The sequence below is a fragment of the Dermacentor andersoni genome, chromosome 4 (genome assembly GCF_023375885.2).
Source record: "Dermacentor andersoni chromosome 4, qqDerAnde1_hic_scaffold, whole genome shotgun sequence".
Lineage (NCBI taxonomy): Eukaryota > Metazoa > Arthropoda > Arachnida > Ixodida > Ixodidae > Dermacentor > Dermacentor andersoni.
Genome location: NC_092817.1, coordinates 53,441,768 through 53,468,130, shown reverse-complemented (window position 1 = coordinate 53,468,130; position 26,363 = coordinate 53,441,768). Strand labels below are relative to the sequence as shown.

The window sequence follows — 26,363 nt, the reverse complement described above, 5'->3', positions numbered from 1 at the left end:
AGATGACACTGCGGCCTCCGTCTCAAGTGCTCCGAAAGGTCCTTCAATAAGCACTTTTGCTACCGGCAGACACACGCTATGAGCTTCCACTGCTTGCTTGATCCATGCGCACTCGCCCGTGAACATATCGGGTTCTACGTAAGAGGGGTGAACTACATCCATTGTAGCTGCGGAATCGCGAAGCACTCGGCACTCTTTCCCGTTCACGAGGAGGTCTCGCATGTAAGGCTCGAGAAGCTTGATGTTCTCGTCAGTGCTGCCTAATGAAAAAAACACGACTTTTGGTTTTGTTTCTGGGCACTGCGCCGAAAAGTGACCCGGCTTCTGGCACGTATAACACAGGCGCGCTTGCCTCGCCTCGAACCGCTTTCTGCGTTCGGCTTCGGCTGCCGCCGTCTCCTTACGTTCGGTCGGACACTGTGCCGAAAAGTGACCCGGCTTCTGGCACGTATAACAAACGCGCGCTTGCCTCATCTCGAACCGCTTTCTGCGTTCGGCTTCGGTTGCCGCCGTCTCCGTACGTTCGGTCGGACTGCTTTCACTCGCATCCGAACTACGTGTGTCCCCCTTTGCTCTCATGGGCGTGAACTTTGGCCTCTCAAACTTGGAGCCAAATTCACCCTTTTGACCGTCCTTAGCTCCACGAGCCCGACGCGTCACAAACTCCTCGGCTAACTCAGCGGCTCTAGCCACCGTACTAACGTCTGGCCTATCCAAGACCCAGTACCGCACGTTCTCAGGTAACCGACTATAAAACTGTTCTAGCCCGAAACACTGCAGAACTTTCTCGTGGTCACCAAACGCTTTCTCTTCTTTGAGCCACTCCTGCATGTTTGACATAAGCCTGTACGCAAACTCTGTATATGACTCACTTCTGCCTTTCTCATTTTCCCGAAACTTCCGACGGAACGCCTCCGCTGACAGCCGGTACTTTTTTAGCAGACTCGATTTCACTTTGTCGAAATCCTCTGCCTCCTCTCTCTCCAAGCGAGCGACTACGTCGGCCGCCTCGCCGGGTAGCAAAGTGAGCAAGCGCTGTGGCCACGTTTCCCGAGAGAACCCCTGCTTCTCGCACGTTCGCTCAAAGTTAACCAGGAACAAACCAATGTCCTCTCCAAGCTTAAACGGCCGCATCAGGTCAGTCATTTTGAACAATACTCGTTCTCCTGCACCGTGTGCCTGACTTCCATTACGAGCGCGTTCCATCTCTAACTCGAGACGCTTCATTTCCAAAGCGTGTTCGCGCTCTTCTTTTTCTTTCTGTTCTTTTCGTTCACGCTCATCTTTCTCTTTCTGTTCTTTAAGTTCGCGCTCCTGTTTCTCTTTTTGCTCTTTAAGTTCGCGCTCCTGTCTTTTTGCCGTCTCCCTCTCCTCAATGGTCTCAAGGCATTCCGACAGCTCGTCATCCTCAGCTTCTAACTCAAGAATAGCCCTTAGCAGTTCTGGTTTTCTGAGTTTGTCTGAGACATCCAGACCCAACTCTCTCGCAAGCTCCAGCAATTTCGGTTTGCGCAACGACTTCAAATCCATGGCTGCTCTGAATGCTGCTTTCTCTACTGCCTACTATTGTCTTGCCGCAAACTAACCCGGTAGCAACGACAACCACAATTACCAGCTCTGTTTCTAACACTAACAAAAGCCTGGCAAAACTCAGAAGAAGAAAGTCCCGCACTCACCAAACCTTGCAGCCAAGAATTCCGCGCAGTCGTTCCGCTGCAGGCAACCAGTCATCACACAGGGCTCGTTGCACTGCTCCCGGATGGTCGTTGTGCTGCTCAGCATACAGTCAACCGCATCTCTTCGCTGCTGGCCTCCGTTGTCGCGATCTCACCGCTGGCAACCAGATGTTGGAATCGCACCGCTGGCCCGAGTTGTTGGGGTCTCGGTGCTGACGCCCGTTATTGCCAATGGGTCGCAAGCCCCAAGGGTAGCGTTGGCCTGGCGGCCTGGGGCACTGGAAGCATCCGAAGGTCCCGGCAAAGCATGAGAAGACTGGTAACAGAACAACTGGTTTATTCTAACATAGCAAAAGAGCGGCCGGTCAGGTCGACCGGAGTGGAGAGACGGGAGAGCACGTAACTCAACAGTACAAATCGGAGCCTCTCTCTTGGCGTCCGGGGGCAGCTGCTCTTATACTCCCGGCGTCGCGGTCCAAAAGGGAAGGAGGGAAGGTCACGGGATGAAGGTCACGGGACGGCGCAGCAGGAGCCCACGACGGCGCGAACTGTCGGGCCGAGAGACCTGCTGAACCGAGTGTAGTGACGCATCGCCAACCTTCACCCACACGACGGCGTGAACAGTTGAGCCGAGAGACGTCCAGGCTCCTCATTCGGGGAACTCCGCTCCCCGGCTGCCGCGCTTTGACAAGCGAGGGCACACACACACACACGCACACACGAAGACACGTGGCACTGAAACACGCCGGGACACGCTTGGCGGGTAGGCGTTGCGGCGGCGTCGAACAGGCCAAAATGTCCGCCGTTTTGAACAAAGCCCCGGCGTCCGTTGCATCCGCGCCGGCATTACCGCGCGTTGTAGGCGAAACGTAACAGGGCACACGATAAAGACGTGCGCCACTGTTCGTCGAAAGAACTAAGAATAAAATTAACTAGTAGTTGCAGTTTCCGGCACACCGTAAACTGTAAATACGCCGAGTCTCCATACTGCTGCGGCGGCAAAGCTAATTCGCTCAACGTCGAACAACCTTTATAGGTCCGCTGATAGTTGCATGTGTGTGTGTAATATATATACTGGAGATGTGGAGTCTCTACATGCAAGAGTCAGAGAGTCGCAGAAGGAAGTTGATCATTTGGCCGAAGTTTCCCGAAGAACCGGAAAAAAGCAGACGATGAGCGAGTACTGTATACAAGGAAACCGTAGCCAACTTGAAGAGGAGCTGTCAAAAAGCCCAAAATATGAAGAATTGCGAGAGGCTGAGTTGAGTTGTGCCGCCGTCTCAAGAAAGTGCCTGGTACTTGATTCCACCCTTCGCTCAGCACGAGAGAGGAACCGACACGTTGTGAGAACGTCAGATTCAGCGGTTGAATCTCTCAAAGAGGAGTTGAGCACGGCAAAATCTGAACTGGAGGCCACCAAGGTGGAATTTGAAAACCACAAGGTGCGATTTCACTCGGTGCTCAAGTGCAGCAGAAGGAAAACACAGTTGGCACAAATAGTGACGCGGCAATATATATATATATATATATATATATATATATATATATGTGTGTGTGTGTGTGTGTGTGTGTGTGTGTACCCCGTCCCCCGTCATTTATCCACCACCCGTCCACCCCCCGTCATTTATCATGCACTGTCGGAAAAGATGACGCCAGCTCTTGTTTTACGAGATGTTCATAGACACCGCCGATAGCAAACTTAGCAGCACGCCACGTCGCATACATTTCTCGTTCATTTCTTTTTTTTTTCTTGCCGATGTTGAATCAGAGGTAATTGAGCAACCTGAAATGTCATCGCGTTAACTTCATGCTCTCATTAGCGTGAGCCTGCCCTCCGCTACGACGTATATTGTATATGCGTGTGTGTCCATACGTTTGCTATCCTTTCTTCAGCGCTTTGTTTATCATATGCGTCCTTTTTTTTTATTTCTATCATTTAGACTGGCGCCTATCGATCGGCCCGAAAGCTCAGAACACCGATTTGTTTTACGAGTTAGCTCCCATGTTTTAACTGCCCTCGTCGTATTGGGTGGTGGGGGGATGTTTTTTACGGCAATTATTTCTCTAGGCACCACGAAAACGCGGCTCGTCCGATAAGCGTTTACCGCCTTTTTACCCGCCTTCCTCCGAGCTTTCGTGCAATCGCGTCTGCGGCTATCTCGGCGACCCACCTTGAAATTGGCTATTAAAATGTTTATGTTCTTCACTAACTGCGATAGCCTTCTTCACACGAAGTTCGTAGATAACTATACAGTATGTGCGATTAGCTAAATTCTCGGACTTTATGTGCTAAAACCACCATATGATGACATGACCGACGCCGTAGTGTGGGACTCCGGTTTCATTTTGACCACCTGGGATTCTTTACGGTACGCGGGCGTTCTTGCATTTCGCCCCCATCGAAATGCAGCCGCCGCCGCAGCAGCATTTGGGCAGCGCCTACGCCGAAGCCACAACGCAATCACGGCGGGTATGCGCGATTCGATCGGCCCATCAGCTCGAAAAGTTAGAGGGGTCGTGGAACGCCCCTATATATAAACCCTCTGCCATTATCCATTATCCATTACCCTTATCATTATCATTATAACCATTATCCCTTTTGACTCTTACGCCTCCTAAGGGGTGCACGGAACGTTCTGTGGTACTGGCCAGCCCGTCTCAACACGCAACGTTTTATTTTCAACCACCTGAAGCTAACCTCCTTGCACCTAGCAGTTGTATTGCTGCTACTGTTATTATTGTGTTACATTTCTAATAATATTGTGCTTGTTATTATTGTCCTGGTGCAGTGTTATCCTTAATAATGTTGCGGTACACTTGTATTATAATTGGTGTTTTCTTTGCTGATATCTTGCACTGTGGTTTTACACGAAAAAATGATTTGTGCCATATTTATTTTTGTTAATATTTGTGTAGTGTGGCAGACGTGTTCGCCCTCCCCCCTCCCTCTGTAATTCTGAAAGGCCCTGAGGGTAAAAATAAATGAAATGAAATATATAGTCATCTAAACATCCGACACGTGCATCAAAATTACTAAATTATCCTAAAGATAATCAAATACCGCTTTTATAATAGATTTTAATGTCGAACATTTTGTAGCCAACCTATATGAGAGTAATGTAGCTACAGTACGTCGTCCAGTACATGCAAAAGAAAGAGAAGGAGATAATTTGTGTACAGAAAAGCAGAGTGGTTGGCCTGACGCAGCGTGTTCCAACCATGCTACTATTATATGTACATTGATCGAGGGAGAAAGAAACGAGTGGAAAGAAATGATGTCGAAGGAAAGGGGAGAGGGAGGGGATTATGTACTATATACACTTAGCGTTACGGCATTGTTACAGCATAGTAAGCCTTCACCACGCAGGGTCAGGTAGAAACCTTTAAGTGGTCCTCATAGTCAATGCTACACAGATTATGTGAAGACATTCGCTCAGAGTGAAGTCCCCATCATGACCCTACCAGCGTTATCTTCCTCATTCATTGATCGTGCGGGCAGCTCGTTATGAAAATGGCGTAACGTTTGTTGTTTCATCGATATTTACGCAGTGATATGCGTGTTCTTTGTATATGTCCTCGCCGTTCGCGTAGTCTACGGGATGCAAGCTCCGTGTTTGCTTTATTCGTCCTTGATGTGTGCTGCTTACTCAAGCGCGACACTTTCGTGCTTAGGACGCGTCCTCAATGTTGACTGCAGGACGTATGTCACAAGTTAACTTCGCGCAATCGCTTCCTTTCCAACAACCAAGGAGTTCAACGTGGCGTCTACCCGCCACAAGCTCAACAGGAAGCGCTCGCTTTTCGATATAATCCCATTCTGAGTGACACCTCTTGCCTTCACACCTTTTGAAAATGCAGACTATAGGCACCTGCGCGCCTTCAGCTAACAGCGGGGCTCCCTGGCGGCGCGCTTCCCCGTATTTTCCTAAAGCCACTCAACCTTTAAGGGATGTTACATGTGTATCTTTTTATTATTATTATTTATTATTATTATTAGGTTGTAAAATATTTGCCCACGTTATATTTTCCATCCATGAGTAAATAGTTCAAAACTGATAGTCCGTTTGTCAAGTATTCCTTTATGGCTATACTATACAGAAGTTTGTCCTTCTGCTTCATTTTTCGTTATTTTGACGCCGGCCTGCAAGTCCGACGCGTTCAATCACCGAATACAAATCTGCATGAGCGCTCACACAGAGGGACTGGTCAAGCGCGCGCTCCATTTGTATGCTGACATCTGACTCGCAAGAACGAACCGTTTCACAAAGCCTGCCTGTCAGGACGGCGTTTTCTTGCCGTAAAGAAAATGGAAATTTAAGACTAAAGGAAACCATTTCACCCGTCAGCCACGTGACGGCTACTGTTCGATCAAGTGCTCGTAGAATGGAAAAAAAAGAAAGAGAATAATGAAATAAAGCACGTACATAGGCGACATCACTTGAAGCTCCCGTGTTCCCGAACAGTATAGAGCAAAGCTGTCAAGAAACTGCATGCCGCTCGCTCCCAGCGCTATACGTTTCGTGATCATCAATTTCTCACTTCGAACTGCGTGTCAAAAAAGTCGGGGACGTCCCAAAAAAAGGAGCAGCAGTCTCTATTTATTTTTCCTCTGTCGTTTTTGTTTTCTGTTCTCGAGGAGAAGGGGAACATTTTCAGGCGAGAATACAGACACAAGAGGCGCTGTTTGTACAAGACGTAGCCTGTCAAGTCCATCTAAAAGAGAAACCGGCGGGGCACGAAATGTAGCCTCCTCCCAGCAAACTTGGCTGACGGGCCGCGCAGCGACGCGGTAGGCCCGCTCGGGCGTCAGCCTTCGAAAGCAAAAGCCATGCGGCTGTCTCTCGTCCCCACGTCGTTTCTTTCTTTCTCTTTTTGGCGCGAGACCCAATTCCCCCACTTTCGCCGAACGGCGTACTGTACTCGCTTTTAACGGGCAGCTGCCGATTCATAATGAAGCCTCTCCCTTTCTTTCTTTCTCTTCTTCTCTGTGTTCTTCTTCGGTGAGATGTCGAACCTGTGCACTGTGTGCGCCACTAAGCAAACTCATGAAGAACAACACGCGTGCTCGTTCCTCCTTCACCCACCAACGAGCGCGCGCAAGGCAAAGAGCGAGTCCTTATTGCGTTTCGCCCGATTCACCCTGAAAGGGGAGAGACGGACGTAAAGGAAACAAGGAAGACGTGTGACGAGATCGTCGAGAGATAGGTGGAGGGCGGAGAAACGAAACCCCATTGACCACTGCTGCGTTTGCCGTCCCGCCCACTTGTAGCTTCTTTACGAACGTGCTTATACTTACTGCGGCAGTACTGGAAGGGAAAAAATAAAATAAAGACGCATATAAGGGCCAGAAGCAGGAGAGACAAAAAAACGCAACAAAAATAAATTTATGCCACTCAGTTCAGGAAAGAAAGGCACCGATGAACACAGAAAAAGAGAAAATAATTCAAGCCGGTTTTAATGCAAGCGCTGTGCGCCTTCTAGTTTTCTCACTTTCGGTATACCTATTTACATGGAGTAATAGCTTCAGAAAGCCTATTTCGCGCCTGCAACGTCCGTTGAATGGCTTCTCACATGACAGAATTTCGAAGAGGTGATTTCAAGGTGTTTACGGTACCTCGAGACAGCGAATGGGAAGTTGCGGAAGCGCACCAAGCCTCTCCCTTGCCCCCTTCTGCCCCATACGCGAAATTTATTTCCGTCGCTATAGAAGTTAAGAGACGGCAGATACCAGGTTCGGATCTGATAGCAGTACTGGGTGCCAGCGTCTCAAAGCCTGGTCGCATGTGCGCACAACAGTTACAATAGATCAGCGCGAAAAGTCCCGGCTTGCTGCTTCCTTGACATGAGCGCCATTCAGAATGAGTGAAGGAAAACGCAAGAAAAAAAGAAGAAAGGAAAACAGTAGGAAACGAGGGGTGGGGGGTGCTAATTCTAAGAGCGAATGTAAGGAATCGCACTTACTTTGCTACCTATGGGCGCCGAACTTGAGAGCCTTCGTGACTGGCCTCGCGAGAATCGTTAATTCGCTCTGCTACAGACACTTCTAAAAGGCTGGAGTAACCAGCATCAGACAGGCGCTTGTTCTTGACGTCAAAACTGGAAACTGAAAATGACGAGGAAACGTCATGGCATACAAATTCACCTAGAACCACCACCCTTGTGAATGGTTTGCTGCGTTCCGGCCGGGCGCTTTTCTAGTTCACTTTCTTCCTCTTTCCATATACTCTATCTCTATCTCTCTCTCGCACACACACACACATACACTAATGAGGAATCAGTCTGGAAGCAACGGCACACGAGATGGCATTCCACGTTGCGTGAGCAGAAGACGCTTTGACGAGGAAAGGCACACGGCTCGCTCGGGAACGTGTGTCGCATGATCAGGCTCTTTGCAGTGGCTGACACAGCAGCTACGGCTTCCACTCTGGGCATGGGAATGCAGAACGGACGAATGCCACGTGACAGTTTAATCGAGTGAGTTGGCTCGACGGCTGCCTGTCCAAAAAGGCAAGCAGCTTTTAATGCAGCGATATCTAGGTGTGAGAATACATGTCGTAGTAAGCGCTTTAAACTTCGCTACCTTCCAACTAACTTTCCGTTGATCACTTGGTGCTGTTCGGCCCTTCGAAAAGACGATGCGCGGCGTCTGCATCTCAGTTTAGGTGCGAGAAAGTGTGGCTCGTTGCAGACTTCGTTTCTCCTCAACGTTGCAGTCAGCGCATGCGCTTTGTACCTTATCTTGCGAGTCCGGAGAGCAGGCGAGACCCTGTCCCACGAGGCAAATAAGTGTCGTCGCACTTGAAATTCTAGGCGTGCTTCTCGCCTAGTGAAGTAGTTGCCAACGAAACTGGTGACATTAAGGCACCCTGCAGGCTTCAGATAGTTTGAGCTTATCTTACTTTTTAAGATTATACTTTTCGCTCTTCGCTTGTGGAGATCTCTCGCGTGGCGCTGCGATTTCACACGGCCAGCAGCAGATTCGAGCGAAACGTGTTCCTACAGTCTCTAGAGTAATTTTTTATTTATTTATTTATTTGTTTCTTAAGTTTTCCCGTCGCCTTAAACGAAGCGATGCTTGCTATTCAAGGCAGGCACATCAGCGCGTAAAGCCTTTCGTTGATCGTTGAAATGAGGGTGCTTAAAGTACCATCCACGTGAAATCCCGACTCCGGAACCTTAAGCCCGAGAATCCCGCCCGAAAAGTGAGTGCGAAGTGAGAGTGTTACGGAGTCCTCAGCGCATTTCTGTGAGCACCTTTACATCGAGTACACGCCAGCCTTTAGGCCCCCAAGACTGAGCCTACGTTCAGCATTCAGCAGAAACCACCACGTAAATAGCAAAAGCGTAACAGTTAGATCCTGCTGTATGCCATAGAAGAGCCTCGCCACTTCAGAAAGCAACTTCCCAAACCTTTCGTCTTCTTTCTTCGGGCAGAACGACTGCGAGGACGCAATATATAGGCGTATACGTGAAGCAGTTTGGGACAGCTTCGGAAACAGAGAGCATATTGATCAATGGATCACCCTTCGAAATCACTTTCAGGTCACACCGAACGACAAAAGCTTCAAAACAAAAAACAAGAAAAAAGCTGGAAATGGCGCAAGTGAACAAGGAAAGAAATCCTGTCCTGCGGTGCGCGTTCTTTGTCCTTGTTGCGCTATTTTCAGCTTTCCTTGAGGATGAGATAACTTGCCCTTAACAAGATTAAAAGACACCTGTGGGCGGTGTTGTTCCGATTGCTTACCGTCAGCGTTACTTTCCCACAGCAGAAGCGTTGTGGCCCCACGGGAAGCATTTTGCCAAAGTGAAGCGAACCGGAGCTGGTTGCCACGTTTTATGGAAGTGAAAATGTCGCCAACGCTGAGTGATTGACAATGCAGCTCCTCAAACGGGGCGACATCTTGAAGCGAACTTTTCGGCGGTTAATTCCGTTGTTCCCGCTTTCCTTGTGCAGCGCACACACTCCCAGACAAAGGCACACCCTTTGGATTGTATATCTGCCACACAACAATAATCATTATCTGCCTTGCTTGCGTTTCCTTTCTTGAAAACGCCGTGCCCGCTACTTTTCTGTCGGGAATGCTAGGTCATACTGATAACGCGCACGCCGTTCGTTACTGAGAAGTACCGGGCTCGCAGCGCTAAAGAAAGAAAATGCGGACAATACAGATGAAGTTTATCATTGTGTGGCAAGATACAACCCAAAAGGTGTAATTTCGTTTTATAGTGCATGATTGGACTGCGGTGTACGACTGTCGATGAATACCTGTATACTCCAGAGGCTGCACGTCCCGAAGCGACTAGGCTCATCGCGCCCTTGGCACCCTCCTCAATTTTCTAAAGGATAGTGACTTGGATTCCCGTCTTTTCCTTTTCTTTGTTAGTGAGTGACGAGACCTCACACATTATTTCGTACATTTCTTAACATTCTTTTACTAGCGCGACCGGCTATCATTTAATGCAGTCATTCTTTTCTGTTCCTACTATTCTTTGTCATTGTTTTGTCATTTGTTGTGATTATGACCTGTCATGTTGTTCTTTCTTTCCTCTTTCCTTCCATTTTTCATATCTGCCGTTTTCTATGTCGTTTCCTCTCATCCCCGATGAGTAGGTAGGCGTTGTGTCGCTTCATGTGGCAGTTATCAGCCTGCTCCTTGCCTAACTCTTTTTAGCTTTTTCAATTGTGTATTCAAACCAGATAATAATAACAGTAATAAATAAATAAATAAATAAATAAATAAATAAATAAATAAATGTTTATTATAGCGGCCAGGAACAGCTACGAAGCCGTAGCACTGGTGCACTTAGAAAGAAATACGCAAGACGAAATGTACAAAGAATACATATGTGGTAGGCAAAACAATGCAAGATGGAGAAACAAACAGGGTAACAGAAAACGATGAGGCAGGCGTAAAAGGGAGTTAATCATGCAACATTATTATCTACATTTATACAAAACACAGAAAATTAACTCTGAACTATATAAATACAGGCAGAATACTTATTACGTGTTCTTTGAAGCTGAGTCATAGAACAGTCTTTGATAGAACAAGCTCGGGCAGAAAATGTGGAATGTTGCCTGGCATACTTTTGCGGCATGGAAAATTGCACATGGTTAAGAAGCTTTCAGCAATGTATAATGCCATGGACCACCTTATAGAGGAACAAAAGGCCTGACTTATTACGTCTTGATTTCAGAGGAGTGAGTTGAGGTATATTTGAGAGATCTGGACTATGGTCGCCATGACGGCTAAAGGCATTGCAGGAAAATAGATATCAATTTATTCTGGGCACTTCCAATGAGGTCGGAATTAGATTTGCACTTTCCGCCACAAACTACAGATGAAGACTCTAATAGTGGAAGGCACACAGTAGAATACAACTTCAGAAAGGCAACAGGGGAGTGGAAGTCACGCAATATTTAAAGTGTGTCCTCTATATACTGGCTAAAACATCAGTACAACTTCTCGAAAGAAACGGCTTCACTGGAAACTGCTGTGATTCTGCAAGGTTGCACGAGTGTGCTGCCTTTCTTTCTTTTTTCTTTTTCTTTCGTAAAAGAAAAGAACGGCTACTAGCCCAACTGACATACACTGTTAGCGGAGCTTTCAGTTATAGTAATAATCAAGTCAGCCGTGACTGTAGCGATATCTCTTAGACTTCTAGCCCGCGCGCATTCGCTTCTAATGCAAGCCAGTTCGATCTGCTTCCCGTGACGCACAGTGCAGGAGACATAGTGGGTGGTTGCGAAAGCATTACCACACACATTGGGTGCAGGAAGTCCAAAGTTGGTCGAAACGGGGACCAGAATCGTATCGTGGTGTCCGCGGCCTCTCGGGAATATGCAGCCGGGACAAATAACAGCTCAATACAAGCCGTAAACGGAAGGCATTACCATGGAGACATCCTTGTTCTTTGCTTTCCCGATTTAGCGGTTGCCTAGCGATAAGTGTTGAAAAGCAGCTTTTAAACATGGACAGAAAAGAGTATTCAGGAAGGAAATAATTAAGTTATTTGATGAGTTAAAACACCAAAATATCCACAGAAAGAGAGAAAGCTCTTTAATGAAATGCAGGGAATGCTGACAGCGTATATGTAAGCGCCTACATGCTAGACTGCATAGGGAAGGGGATCGGGGACAGTAAGGCAGTAGGGGAGGAAAAGGGGAACAAAGGCAAGAAACTATATTACTATGGTATGTATAATCATCACAAGCCAACGAACACTGACACCAAGGACAACATAGGGGAAATAACTTGTGCTTAATAAATGAAATAAAGAACTCGCTCTTCTCGTTTATGGTATGTATAAGTAGGATAATGGCGATGGCATTGATGTAAATCGGTTAGAGCTCTTCAATCAGGCCTATGTCTTGAAGAAATGAAAAAAAAATTTAAAGCTTGTCCTTGCTTTGAAGGAGAAGGCATAAGACCTAGTACGGGGGGGGGGGGGGGGGGGGGGCTTTCCTAGATCTAGTAAATTTTGGGAAGCAGGCTCCATTCTACTAAGATAACGTGTTATTTCGTCTCTGTAACCTGGGCATTCCCACAAAGTGAGTTTAACGCCTTTTTTTTTATGCGCCACAGTTACCATAATAAGGGTTGGTGGTCAGTCCAAAGTGACACAGCTGCATTTAAAAGATCCAGAGCTGTGCATGTTGACTGCGAGCAACACTGCATCAGCTTTATCTACGTAGATTTCATTCGTGCTTATTCACTAAGATCATGCTTAACTTTGGCTGAAGCACACTGCATATGAGTGGCGCATCCAGAGGAGGGTCCTGCCCCTCCTTCTCTTTTCCTGCGTGCTTTAAAAGGCGCACCCCCCCCCCCCCCACACACACACACATACACACTTAAGGCTAAGATGGATCCGCTCCTGCTGTTTTCGTTAACGCGATTCCACGTTATTGCGCTTTGAATGTCCTGTTGTCCTGCTAAGAACGTCGAAGAGTGGGCTTTATAACCATAGATTCAAGGTTAGCTTTACAGAATTAGTAAAGGCAAGGCGCAGAAGACCAGGACTCAAGAAGAACACAAACGACAAAACCGGGCGCCTGTCTTTACAGGTACATAGCCTTACAGATACATCATTAAGTTGAGTGAGCTAGTAACTAGCCGATAGAACATTTCTTTTTTTTTTTTTTAAGGCGAAAGCCCTTCCAGGCTCATGGTGAAGTTAGTGTCAGCAGACCTGACCGCCGGAGTGTCCGCCGAAGCGTCATCACGCCATATGAAGACAGAATAAAGACAGATTAGAGAATGAAAATGATTGAGAGTGACAGTTAGTGAATGATAACGTTATAATAGAGATTGGTAGAGGTTAATAATGACTAGTACACTACTAATGACTCCGAAATGACCAATATGTCTAACAACGGCTCGTAATGAGCACAATTTATTACAAATCACTAAGAATGCTTACTAGTGAGCAGTAATAAATAATCATGACTGAAATGACTTGCAATGACTAGTTATGAGTATGAATGGCCAATATGTCTAACGACAACTTGTAACGACTACAATTGATTAGAAATGACTAAATATGCTTAGTAATGACCAGTATGACTAATAATGACTGAAATGACCTGTAATGACTAATGACTACGAAATGACCAATATGTCCAACGATGAATTGTAACGACTACAATGGAGTAGGAATGACTAAGTGTGCTTAGTACTGACCAGTAATGACTAATAATGACTGAAACGACTTGTAACGACTACTGATAACTATGATATCACCAACATGTCTAACGACGGCTTGTAATGACCACACTTGATTACAAATGACTAAAAATGCTTAGTAGTGAGCAGTAATGACTAAAAGAAAGAAGAGAGAAAGAGGAGATGCAAAGAGAAAGGCGAATGATAAGAGGAAAGAGTAGGCTTTCGCCGTTCACCTCTTAAGAGAGATCTTAAGATACCCTGCTTTTTCGTTCAACGAGTAAAACTTTAGTAACCGACGCCTTGGTCAGGTACGCCGCAAAAAGTGGAGATGGTTGCTCCGAATTGTTATATCGAGAAAGAAAGAAAGAAAGAAAGGAAGAAAGTAAGAAAGAAAGAAAGAAAGAAAGGAAGAAAGAAAGAAAGAAAGAAAGAAAGAAAGAAAGAAAGAAAGAAAGAAAGAAAGATGCGCATGTGCGCAAGCATACTATAGGGCCACTGCGCATGTTTTACTACCTCACAAAAGCCGTAACAGATTCTCCAGATTTGTTAAAACACTAGTTGTCCTACTGCGTACGTACCACCTGTTTCATATGCTACTCCGGTACCTTATATCCTATGCATTATTCATAGGATGCTAATGCATGCGCTAGAAAATTACGTTCTCCAAGCGCTATAAAAATATATCACTCTGCAACATCATGTGTGACATCGTGTCTCACATCACGCCTGAAAAGACATCTGTGAACAGCGCGATCTCAGGAGACGAGTCTACAACGCTCTCCGTTAGCAAAAGCAGCTTGTTGGTGAATGACCGCCGCTCATCACTGATATTACGTTCACTATCAGTATATGGACCGGTGCCTATTCTTACGAGCCTCTGTTGCACACGCGATTTGTTGCGACCCGTCTGCGCATACCCCTTCAGGCGCAATACAAAAGTAAAGTTCTAGATGCTTACCTTTTTTTCTTTTCGCGTACTCTTCGTTTCACAAAGTAAATCGGTGCGCGGTAAGAAAATAAGAAGTCTTAACTATATACCCGGTCACGTTTGCTAGCCTCTGCTCGTCGCAAAGAACTTGTTCGCAGACTTGTATTTCCTGCACTCGCTTCCTGCTGCGCCGCACGCGAACGCGCTCTCTTAGGACACTCGAGCACGCGCCTTTTTCGAGCGCCGTTTCCTCCTGCCGGCGGATCCTGCGCGACAAAGCGGTCCTCTTCGTCCAGTCCAGCGGTTGAGCTTCCCGCACGGTTTTACGAGTGCATGCTGCTCCTTCCTCCAGATGTCCGAGTTATGAAAGTATAAACAATAACGACGCAACGATCCCTTTCGTCCTTTCTCATATGCGCCCTCTCAACAATGCCCAGATGTCCCAGTAAGAGCGGGGGTTAAAAAACGCAAGTTTTTCTTCCTATCCTTATTACTAGCCTATCCTTATTTCAAGCTGTCTTTGTCGTCCTTTCTCCATTACACCGCCGTGCGAAAGTGACGGGACGCATCCGCCATCCTCTACACTGCAATTTTCGAAACGGCACAAAAATAATAACAAAGGAAACGAGCAAAGTGGCTAGTAGTTCACTTTGGGCGCGAAGCTCCGCTCGCCTTTCTTCGTGTGTGTGTCCGTGCCGCGGTTATAAATAGGCGCGCCCCATCACCTTCCGCGCGTGCAACTAAACAGCCCGTGCTATTTCAACGAGCGTGGCAGACGTGCGAGCAGGAAGCTGACCTCTAGGGTCCGGCCGGCGGGAGCCAGCCGACCTGACCGGCGGCCGCTGTTCTCCGGAGGCGCTCGAGACTCCTTCACGATGTGCTCCCACGTACAGGACGTCCCGTGGCGCGGTCACTGTCATTCGAAAGAAACGCGCCGTCTATACGGCTCGACCGCCACGACCTCTCCCATGCACAATTGGCCCTCCGGTGAAACCGAGCGCCGGTCGTATCCGGGCCACTCTCTCTGTATACACGCCCCGCTTCGAAAACCACGCGGCACGCGCCCGCCACGAGAGATATATAGAACGCTGCCCGTGTACATGGGGTCAGTCTATTTAAAGTGGGCCCGCGAGCGGTGATCAGAAGCCGAGCGCGTCCGCTCGGATATTGCCGTGATATCGCTCGCGGATTGGCTCTTGTTACGGCTCCCAATGTACTGTGCGCGCTCTCTATACGAAAACTGCGGTATTGTTTCCGTCTTGCCGGTATCGCGGTCGGCACCTGTCGTGTGCGGGCCACGACAAATGGGATACACTGCCCGTGGTGCCCGCCGGGACTCCTATTTAAAGTGCGCTCGTGAATGTTCGTCGGCAGCGGCTTGCCTCCCCTCGGGAATCGCCGTGATGTCTCAAAAATGGACCTTTCAGAAGCAACGACTGAGGAACAGCGAGAACAGCCTGCTGTGCTGTGCTCGTATTAAATTTGGCGATATTTGGTTTGACCGGCTGGGTAGCGCGGGATTGGGACAGAATAAATTCAGCGTCTTTGGTCCGCGTCATGACGCTGACTTCAGGCGTATACGCAAGCGTATAGCGTGTGTATCCTATGTAATGCGTAGGGGAGATAACCGGTGGGCCACTTGAATGGGAGCCAAAGGAAGGAAAGCGCAGTCGACGACGGCAAATAATTATGTGGTGTGATGAAATTAGGATATTTGCAGGCACAATTTGAAATCATCCAACGCAAGACTGTTGGAGATCGTTGGAGGTAATTGCAGACTGTTGGAGGTAATTGCAGACCGCTGGGAGAGGCCTCCGTCCTGAACTGGATGCAAGAGTAGGCTAATTATGATAATGATGATGAAAATCATCGTACGTTTTAGACTCATTACTCTTGACAACTGGCGGTTTGAATTACACCGCTAAGTATGCCACTAAAATAAGGTAACTTATACGGGCACTACACTTGAGGAAGTAACTCTCTACGATCCACAGGCAGTCCTATACAGGCGTCTCCTAGACGACTTTCACTTGCTAGGGACGTAGCCTTACTTCGGTACAAAATTCGTAGAATGTGTGGTTCATGAGGTTCCACTAGGTTAACTTCACCAAGGCGGTAATTAGGGCTAGTTGGAATGTTTACCGCATAGTAATGTCAAGCGGTAGATTACAGGTAGAAAAGCGGAATGTAAAAGCGCTCTTTTACTGTGCACTGGGTGCGCGTTAAGAAAACAGAGGTTATCAATATTAACCCAGAGTCCCCCACCACGGCGTGCCTCGTAATGAGATTCTGGTTTTGACACGTGAAATCGTAGAATCTAATTTTAGTTTAATTTTTTAGCGCTGTTTAGGATGCCACTTCAGTAAGGTTGTTTTAAGGTATTCTATAGGCAAATATTTAAATATATATATATATATATATATATATATATATATATATATATATATATATATATAAATGTCTAAGGTCGTAAATCCACAGTATGCTCAAAGATAGACTGCAGACTTTACAGAAAGCTGTATATCAACTTCCTATACAACGCTGAAATCAGTTTTACTATGAGATGAGTGATGAGCACCGATGTATTTTCATTTACTTCCCAATAAGTTGCCTACAAGAAATGTTTCGTCAAGAAGAAGCGCCTCAGTATCTGCGCCCAATAAGCGTTTCTACGTGGCTTCTTCTTTGTGCACGTGTCTCACTTCACATTGCACCATGTTCCACATATTCACAGAGTTTGGGCTACATGCATGCCGCGGTAACATCTGTGACGCTCACCTCACTTGCACCCGTTGTTTTCCGGAACTGATTGGCTATAACGAACAGGAATACCCACTTTCGTATACACACTGAACATATCTCTCGTAAGATATCATTTATAACAAATGCATTTCGCATCTGCGGAAGTGAAGAAATAAAACAGGTTTCCTTTTCCTCTTATATGGCGTGATGTGCTATTCGCGATCCTGTCCAATAGTCCATTGTCCCGGCGGAACGTGTGGATATTACTAGCTGACACGCACACCTCCGTAACGGTTCGAAAGCATAGCAGAGCCATCTGATACTTTTCCGGCGCTCGTCCGCCTCTTTTCACAGTCGCATGCTGATATCGCTCACCGCTTGTAATAAGCGCGTGCTTGGCCTAGGAGCTGGCGGGGACTATGCTACTTTCTCGTCTTTCTTTTTCATGGCGAAGGATGGCGCTCGCGGTAGCCACCCTACAGACACCCTTGGGGGATCTCGAACAATATATACGTCGACCCAATCAACGCCGCCGCCAACGAGGTGGGGGTACAGTTATATATAGAAGCCAATTTGAGGTCGCACTCCGGGCGTAGCTAGGCTGACCTTCGCCCCCCCCCCTTCCAAACCCCCTCTGCAACCTGCCAACCTACTCGTCCTGTAGCGCTCCACAATGGGCCGAGTGGACGCGGCCCCTCCGTCGCGAGTCACGGCGATCACCTTACCAATGGCCGAGAGCTTGTAAAGGAAAAAAAAAAAAGAAATAATACTTTCACGGTGGGTCAGCGGTGGCTCCCGTTGACCCGCGGACGTGACTTTCCTCCTGGCTTCAAGCCAATCGTGGCCGAAGCCATGCCTGCATGGCCCGGCGTCCTCGTCATTAGAGCTAATGAGTTGCGATAGCATGCAGCTCTCGTACCTCTTTCCCAGCTCCCCTCCACCTCCCCCCCTTTTTTTTTTCTGCCTATGCTGTGGATAAAGCGGAATCGCAGTACTGACCCAGGATTCACTGAATGTAACGTAAGAATGCTAAACTGATGCGCAGATCCTTAATATGCGGGTCGATGCACTGTCGAGACCAATACTGGAGGGTGCGCACTTTCGAAGAAAATAAGAAACATGTATATATGGTACATGCATAATATACTAGGTCGTTTCTGAAACGAACGCATTTGTGATCTGGCTGGCCCGAAACTGAAAAACTCAAATGAGGAACGAGACCAGAGAACTCACGGTGCGCCCGGCAAAGTCGTCTCTGTGCTAAGGCGCGAGTGATAAAGAGGTCATTTCGCATCATCCGCATTCGTACCGCACTTCAAGAGCCCGATCCCTCGACAATGTACTTATAGTGCACAATTAAGAAGAAACGAAATTAATTTGAACCCGAACGCTTCGCCTCCTCAATTCCGCTGAGATATTTGAAAGGCGTTGCAGCTGTATACCGTGCTTAATATATCGTTATTCGGCACATCAACCATATGCTTCTCGTCTCCCGGACGCTGGCTTAAGGGCAATGCCCAAGGTCAGCGTGAGTAAGAATGCCCGAAATTACGGTTGTGTGGTCACATGCTGATGGCACGCATTCGCGTGATGACTGGAACGGAGGTTAGTTAAGTGCACATCATTGAATAAGTTTTCTATACGTAAGCTGAGTAATATAAATATGCTGACAAAGATATAGATGTTGCATCATATGAGCGACCGAAGCACAACGTTTGCGTTAGGGATGTACTCGGCTTACTAAACACGTAGTTGCACTAACGCTCACGCTGCGCAAGGGAAGTGCGCAACAAAGTGGTTGTGTAAACCATACCACACGTAGTGTAGGTGCTGTTTTAATATTATTTTCTTTTGGTCTACACGGCTTGCCACACGGCTTGTCACACGGCTTGCCACACACTAGGTTGCCGCATGCCATATTATTGTTAAATAAATACGTGCAGGCCTTCTTTGTAAAGATCTGTATAAGTGGCCCGTGGAACTTGCTGCTCATAGTTTACCAAACATAGTATGTAAGGTGGTCTGTCCTGTTGCTTTTCTACAGACCACGGCATAACGCGAAGACTAAACATGCAATACAAAAAAAAAAACATCTGCAGAGACCACCGACTTGTCAAGGTAAGTTAATAGCCTGAACGAATGAACGAGAAAATGATCGACCGACCGACCGACCGACCGACCCACCCACCCAACGAACGAACGAACGAACGAACGTTTTTCTTGCTTGTGCGATAACCGACCAACCATAAGAGAGAGAGAGAGAGAGAGACAGAGAGAGAGAGAGAGGCAAAGGAAAGACAGGGAGGTTAACCAGAGATTATCTCCGGTTGGCTATCCTGTACTGGGGGAGGGGCAAGGGGATGCGATAGGTGAGAGAGAGAAGGATTAAAAGAAAGGGGAAAAACCTACACACGACGTACATGCACGTACACACGAACTGTTTTTGTGGGCACTGTCACGCAGCCCGCAAAGACGTTCATAGTCTTACACAGTGTCACCGTACAATCCTACGTCACACAGTGTACAGTCATAATCCGTCAAAAAGTCCCGTGTCTTTCAAGTACCGCAGCAGCGCCTTCATAGCGGATCGCGCTGATGTTCGCGTAGGCCAGTTTCCAAGGATCTTGTGCTCTGTCATTGGGCGCTTGTCCAGTTTGTCTAGGGTGGCTGAGAGGACTGCTCTTTGCGGGTTGAAACGAGAGCACTGACACAGAAGGTGCGCGATTGTTTCATTCCACTTGCAGAAGTCACACAGTGGGCTGTTGGCCATTCCGATAAGAAAAGAGTACGCATTTGAAAATGCTACTCCAAGCCATAGACGTACTAGAAGGGTGCGTCACGTCGTGGTAGCTCGGGCGGAACACGGAGCTGTAAATTAGGGCCCAGGGTATGAAGGCACGCACTTGTGAACTCAGATGAAGTCCACTGAGCTAATGTCAGGTCACGCTTAAGTGTGGGAAGTTTTTTCGCCGAGTCCGCTCTCGAAAGAGGAAGAGCGACGCAGTTGACGCTGTCATAGGCAGATAGGGCAGCTGCGTCTGCTCGATCATTGCCATGTATTCCACAGTGACTAGGCAACCACTGATATAATATATCGTGTCCTTCGACCAACCGTAAGAAACGACATTAAGAAACAACCGAAAAAGTCACAGACAGCTATTCGCTTTAAAAAATCGACAGAACAAGAAAGTGCCGATTGTGACTACAAGATGCAGAACGCCTGCCATGTTCGAAAAGTAAACAAGAACAAGAGAAGGAAAAGCGAAAGAGAATAAATGACAAACGCTGAGCAAAAAGAGAAGCGCTGTTGTCGGAGCGGTATATTTTACATGCACGGACACATAAAAAGGAAAATCGCTTGGAACTGCTTATTATAACGTGGCACGGTGCAGTAAAAAAATAAAACAATACCATCAGCAGACAGAAATGTTTCTATATTGCAGTGCAACGAAACGAATGGCTGCTTCACCTCTGGTCATATGTATAGATTGGTGTAAGCATGAAGTTTTACTTTCTGCGATCTGCTTCACGTAATGCCTTAGATGAAAGAAGCAAAATACGTATTATGTGAATACTTGTAACCTCATTATTTCTCCCTGTTATTCTAGAGTGCATCTTCCTCAATCATTGTCAACATAACACTTCGTAGCCGTGTGTTCAACAGCTAGCTTGCGCAGCCCTGTAGCGGATGCCTAGCATTTTCGTGCTCTTAGCATTGCTTTTCTTTTTCCTCCAGACGTTCTCTTCTTGTGCGTTTAAGCATTAAAAGGGAGACATGCAATGTTATATTTCATGTCTACAGAACTTGTTTTAAGAAAAGCGTGTATCTCACCGGTCATGACTTTGGCACTTTTGTCATTCGGCTTCCTCCCCGTGCTCATCCACCTCTCTCATCATCATCTTCGCCATCACCATCATACTGAAAAACAACAACAGCAACAACAACAACCCCATCACACTCACCGTCAACTACAACTTGTATTACATCTCGCCTTCTAAGCCATGCCTACAAGAATGCCGTAAAACTCGAGCGCACAACTTAAAATATTCATGGTTGCGCTCCCTGGAGTTTACATCGGCAGATGCGGGCTGGAGCATACACGATTATTTTTTATACTCTCCTCTTTATCTATCTCCTTGTTCTATTTGCGGGTTCTTTGCCCTTCTTCATTTTCCAACTCCAATCGAGGAACAACCCGTGAACGGAAGTCGAATGAAGCCAATACCGACAAATTGAACGTGCAGAAAACTTAGTAGACGGATGCGATAAGAACTTTAGGGTGTGAGGACTGGATACAGGTGGTGTCACAGTTTAGAAGACCTAAAAATGTTTTCTTTTTCTTCTTTGGCAACTTACTTGTGCTTTTTCTTAATAAGAATCGAACCATATTCCATTTGAGCGTCCCTTTCTGTCATTTCTTGTTAATCTATCCTTGCTAGGGTTAAACAGGAGCTGTTTACGTTTACGCATCAAAATCTGGCCAGTCCCCCATCGCGGGAACATGTGCAATTTGACCACGTACGAAATGAAAGCAGCAACGGAAGTCGGCGCTATACAGATGACGAACGAACGACTAAGCCTCTCTACCAATCACTGGTGTGAACGACACCCCACCCACTTTGTCAACACCGACTAGCGGTGTCTATACTTTAAACTCCCTGAGAGGCAGTATAGTCTCCTTGATACAGTTTGGTTAGTTTGTATGTTGCGTATTGTGGTGTGTTATGTGCCTGCCACGTGCACTGTGCGTAGCATGTAATTTTGTGATCACTGTCATCTGGAGTAGCATGCTAGACGTTCCGCCAGATCCATTAAAGAGCCCCCCCTCTTGCTATCTTTTTTTTCTCCCTCCCTCTCTCCCTATATATATATATCCACCCATCCACTTTCTTCTTGCTGGGAGGGCGAAAATAATATGCATACAACTGCTCTTCCCAAGCTGATTTCCGAGACGTTCCTCGCAGCGCTGCGTCACCGCGGCACTGGGTGCGTTCCTGTGGCTGACGTTGCTGAGCGGCGTGTGCAGCGGCTACCGGGACTCCTCGTCGTGGCAGGCGCTGGCGCCCGGCGCGGCGCCGGCCGAGCACAAGCTGGCCAGGGCGTTCGTGGTGCACCTCCCCATCCACACGACGCAGCTGGAGCCCGTCGAAGACCAGAGGCAGCCGGCCAGCGTCGCGGCGCCCCCGGGAGGTCAGGCCGGCTTCGAGACGCACGGACAGAACCAGGGTTCGTTGAAGAAGCGCTCGCGCCGGCGCAGGAGACGGAGGAAGTACTACCGCAGGCGCAGTTCCACTGCGCGCAGCCGTGGTACCGCGCTGGTACCTGCTGCCGCGCAGCCGAAGCGCGGCGTCCGAGTGCGAAAGAGGAGGCCGGCAGTGTGACTGTAGTGTACCGGCGCAGCCGTGGTACACAGTGGTATACGCTGCCCTAATATACACCACGCTAATACGCTACATTAACACACTTCACTACTAGGCTACACTAGCGCACTATCGCGTGACTCACGGTGCTGGCTTTTAGAAATGCGAGTCCCCCAAACACTCCGTATAGGCACGAACGCTGCTGACACTACCGGGCGTGAAAATCGTTTCTCGGAGTGCAGCGCAGAGTGCGGATTCTTCGGTAGACGCCGTGTTTCACGAGTTCAGTCACGAGAAGATATATACAGTATACTGTGAATTCCGAAAAAATTGCTCCCCCCAATTAACCGCTATGCACTTTTTCCTGCACGCGTCCTGCACGCGTCCTGCACACTTTCGTCATTTACGTGGCTGCAACAATGCTGACAGCTTTTTCAGTAGCATTCAGAAACAGAGCTATACACAGATAGTTCAATGCTTTCTTTGTCCGTATCAAGGGTTGTCAGGGGTGTTCATATCGTTGAGGGATCTTGCCCCTCAATTTTACGGTAAAGGACGGCATGGATGCCTATAGTATCAGCCGGCGCGTTCGTAACCGATGCCTCTTGAGCGAGGATGGCACCATGTCGGACAACAGTCCGTTCGCGTAGTCAGCAGCCCGTGCCGCAGTTAGCAGAGCTTGGGAATGTCTTTTTGTCAAAGGCGCCGACCGACATTACCGACGGCCGTTCCACTGCTGAAAAGGGTATTGGGTGGTGGAATGCCGATATAAGGGAATGGAAAGTGACAAACTGTCGCGTATGCAGACCGGAAGGGTGTACATAATGTCAGAGTACAAAGAGCGAGCACCATGCCAGCATCTTCCGCGGACGGGCTTTCCTCTGTAACTGCAATAAAAGGCAGGCCGCCGATCCGTATTAAATGGGAGAATTTCACACACGAGACAAACATCCTCGAAGACCTTGAGTTCATCTGTAGTAAGTCGTTCCCATTTCTCGCAATATAAAATCCTATATATATATATATATATATATATATATATATATATATATATATATATATATAATCGGAGGATTCGGCAACCAAGCGTCAGTAGCAAATTTCAAAGCTAAAAACAATATATGGCAAGTAAGTTTGGTGAACATTTTCAAGGAATTTCAAGGAATTCCAGAAATCTTGCTACATTTCATGTTTGACATGACGTTAGGAATTAGCTACACATGTAAAAGTTGCTGGCATGGTTAATTTCTTGAGGCGGATATGAAAATATGGTACAGCTTTAGGTTGCCTCGCATAATCACAGGGTCTAATAGCCGTCCATCACTATATACTCCCTTACGAAGCAACAACGTTATTCCATGCAACTTGTTTCTTATGTGGTTTCATTAAGCTCATTCATGCCTAATTTCTGCGAGTATACCAATGACGACAAACATATCATGTCACGCATTTTTCTGTCATGCACCTATATTACCCATGCTCTATGTGTTTGTTTGTAACTAACATGATCCATATGTGTCACCCAAATATTAAAAATAAGAACAAGGATTCAACAAGAAAAAAGGTCGCAGCACAAATGACATATGTCTATTGATACATTTCTCACTTTGACTATACGTGCGATGACAAAAGACGTAGTTGAAAACTATGTAATCATTCTGACAACCTTGCGCGCACAGAAATATCCGACAGGAGAGTTTCATCTCTCTCCCTGTGAAATTTTCTTGTCGGATATTTCTGTGCGTTCAAGGCTGTCAGAATTATTACATAGTTTTCAACTATGTCTTTTGTCATTGCACGTCTAGTTAAAGCTCCATTGTAGGCCTCTATGAATTTTTGTAAGGCTCTAACGGTAAGGGTGTTACCAGTGCGACAAGAAAACACCCTTAAGGGTGTAGATATTTTTATGACAACACTCCTTGCGCAATAACTAGGATTGTTGCTTCCGATTTCTTTGTTTATTCTGCGTCAAGGCACAATAAAGATCAAGCGGTGATGACACATTTTTCTGTATTTGAAACAGTTTGCCAAATCAATCTGCAGGTTTCTCGTTTACTCGTTTTGACGCACTTGTAAACTCTCCTCAAAGCTTTCCCTCATTATGAAGCGTACGTCGAATGGGAATACGTCGCATATGAGTGTAAAATTACTTTTGGCACCTTTCTTCATGCCACACCCCCTGAGTATTTTTCGCCCATTTTTCTCGCACTGCGGAATGCAAGAGTATGCCGAGTGGTCGAAGAATTGACTTAGAGCTTCTTTCTTGCAAGGAAATGTCGGCAGATGAGAAGTCTAAGCGCAGTAAAGCCTGCGTGGTCTACCTTTGTGCGAATGCGAAGGAAGAAAAGAAAGATAAGCATTAAAATGTGTAGCGTGTGCAGCGAAAATAATCATATAGGTAAGTGATGTACCTCTATCGCTCCATGTGACCGAAGCGGCAGGGATGTTATACCAAACATTAAGGCGGCATTTGGCAAAACAGAACGGGAAAGAAAAAAAGAAGGCACGTTCATATTAAGGGACGCCAGCGTGAAAAACTAAAGGTAATTTTGTACCCGTAGAGTTATTTCAAAATTCTTTAGCATTGATTATTACAGCTATAAAGTATTCCTTCAAAAGTGTTTTTTTTTATATATAACTAAATAGAAACACTGAATCACTTTATTCTAGTATTATTTTAAAACTCTACTTGCACCTCCTTGAGAGAAACAAGGCGATTATGAGGCACGATGAAATCCGATGACACAAGCATGGCACCAATGATTTCGTGGTATTTTTTGCTTATTTTAGCCGTTCCCGCAAGGTAAAAATGAAAAAAAAAAGTGTAACCCATGATAAGGATACTTCCTAATGCGAAATTTGAGCACAGCGCTCGAACGGCAAGGTCCTCTCGGCGACGGCGCTCAGTTTCGGCGGCGCGCACCTCTGGATTTTGGCGTCGGCTGCGGTGAGCCTCTGTTCGGGCAGCTCGTTTAGCATTTCCGCCGGTTGCGTTGCACATTGTTCATAAAGAACAACGTGAACGCAGGAACGCGTGGCTCGCGCGGAGCGCATTCAATAGCGGCGACGGCGCAGGCGATGTTGCACATGCGCAGTAAGTCCGAGGCCCACGCCAGCGCTTTGTTTCCCTCTATGGTATCGGTGGACGCGATCGGTGCATGCCTTAGTAATGAAGTCATCGGCGGCCGAGTGACGGCACACGCCGTCACCCGGCCGCCGATGGCACCATCTCAAAGCGGGTCGCCGCCGTGGAGCGCGTCTCGTGCGGCACTCCGCCTTCCTCCCCACCCTTTCGCCATACTCTCCTCCTTCGCTTTCCTCCTCGCGCTCTCTTCGCTATCGCTATCTCTCAACGCAGGAACGGGCGCCTAAGAGTTGTGCTCTAAATGTTACCAAATTTTGTCACGCCCAGTCCTTGCTTGCTTTAGAACGCAATGTGGTCCCTCCCTATTAATGAACAGTGAACTGGCTGTCCCCGAGCAGATATTTTTCAAAATACACGTCTTCATGGCGAGCCACGGTGCGAGGACTTCGGTACGGCTTCGTGCACCCATTTTCTTTTCATCTACCCATTTTCCTGTTTTCCAAACATCCGCTTACGGTACGAGTGACCTATATGGGTCCCAGGCATGTGATGTATACCAACCCAGTTGGACCTAATATTTCCAATTAGTGTCGATTTTAGAGTTTTCAAAGCAAGAGTAACGAGCTATACGCTCCATAGCTGTATGTCGAAGCTCTGTCCACAAGCGGACGCCCAAAGAGAGTACTAACAGAACCACACAACGCATACCTACAAAGGGGGCAAAGCAGGACGTTTGACTCGCGTAAACTAAACGCTTGGGTGTAAGTTGTTGCCCTTCAGGACCAAAGAGTCGCGTTCCGGCGGCCTGCTGTCCAAAGAACCAGTGGCAGTGGCCTCCTGGTGAGTGGCTGAAAGCGACCATCGAAATGAGTTAATTTATCGACTCAGAAAGAAGTGATTAA

At 47.2% G+C, this 26,363-nt stretch overlaps 1 protein-coding gene across 1 annotated transcript in view; it reads left to right on the top strand.

Annotated features, from left to right (window-relative positions):
• The window catches only part of LOC126536676 (uncharacterized), a 33,566-nt gene that overhangs the window by 4,825 nt on the left and 2,378 nt on the right, over nucleotides 1–26,363 (top strand). The window contains exon 2 of the mRNA XM_055073771.2: nucleotides 21,981–22,242. Within this exon, the coding sequence (XP_054929746.1) occupies nucleotides 21,981–22,242 (262 nt within the window). The remainder of the gene's footprint in view (nucleotides 1–21,980; nucleotides 22,243–26,363) is intronic.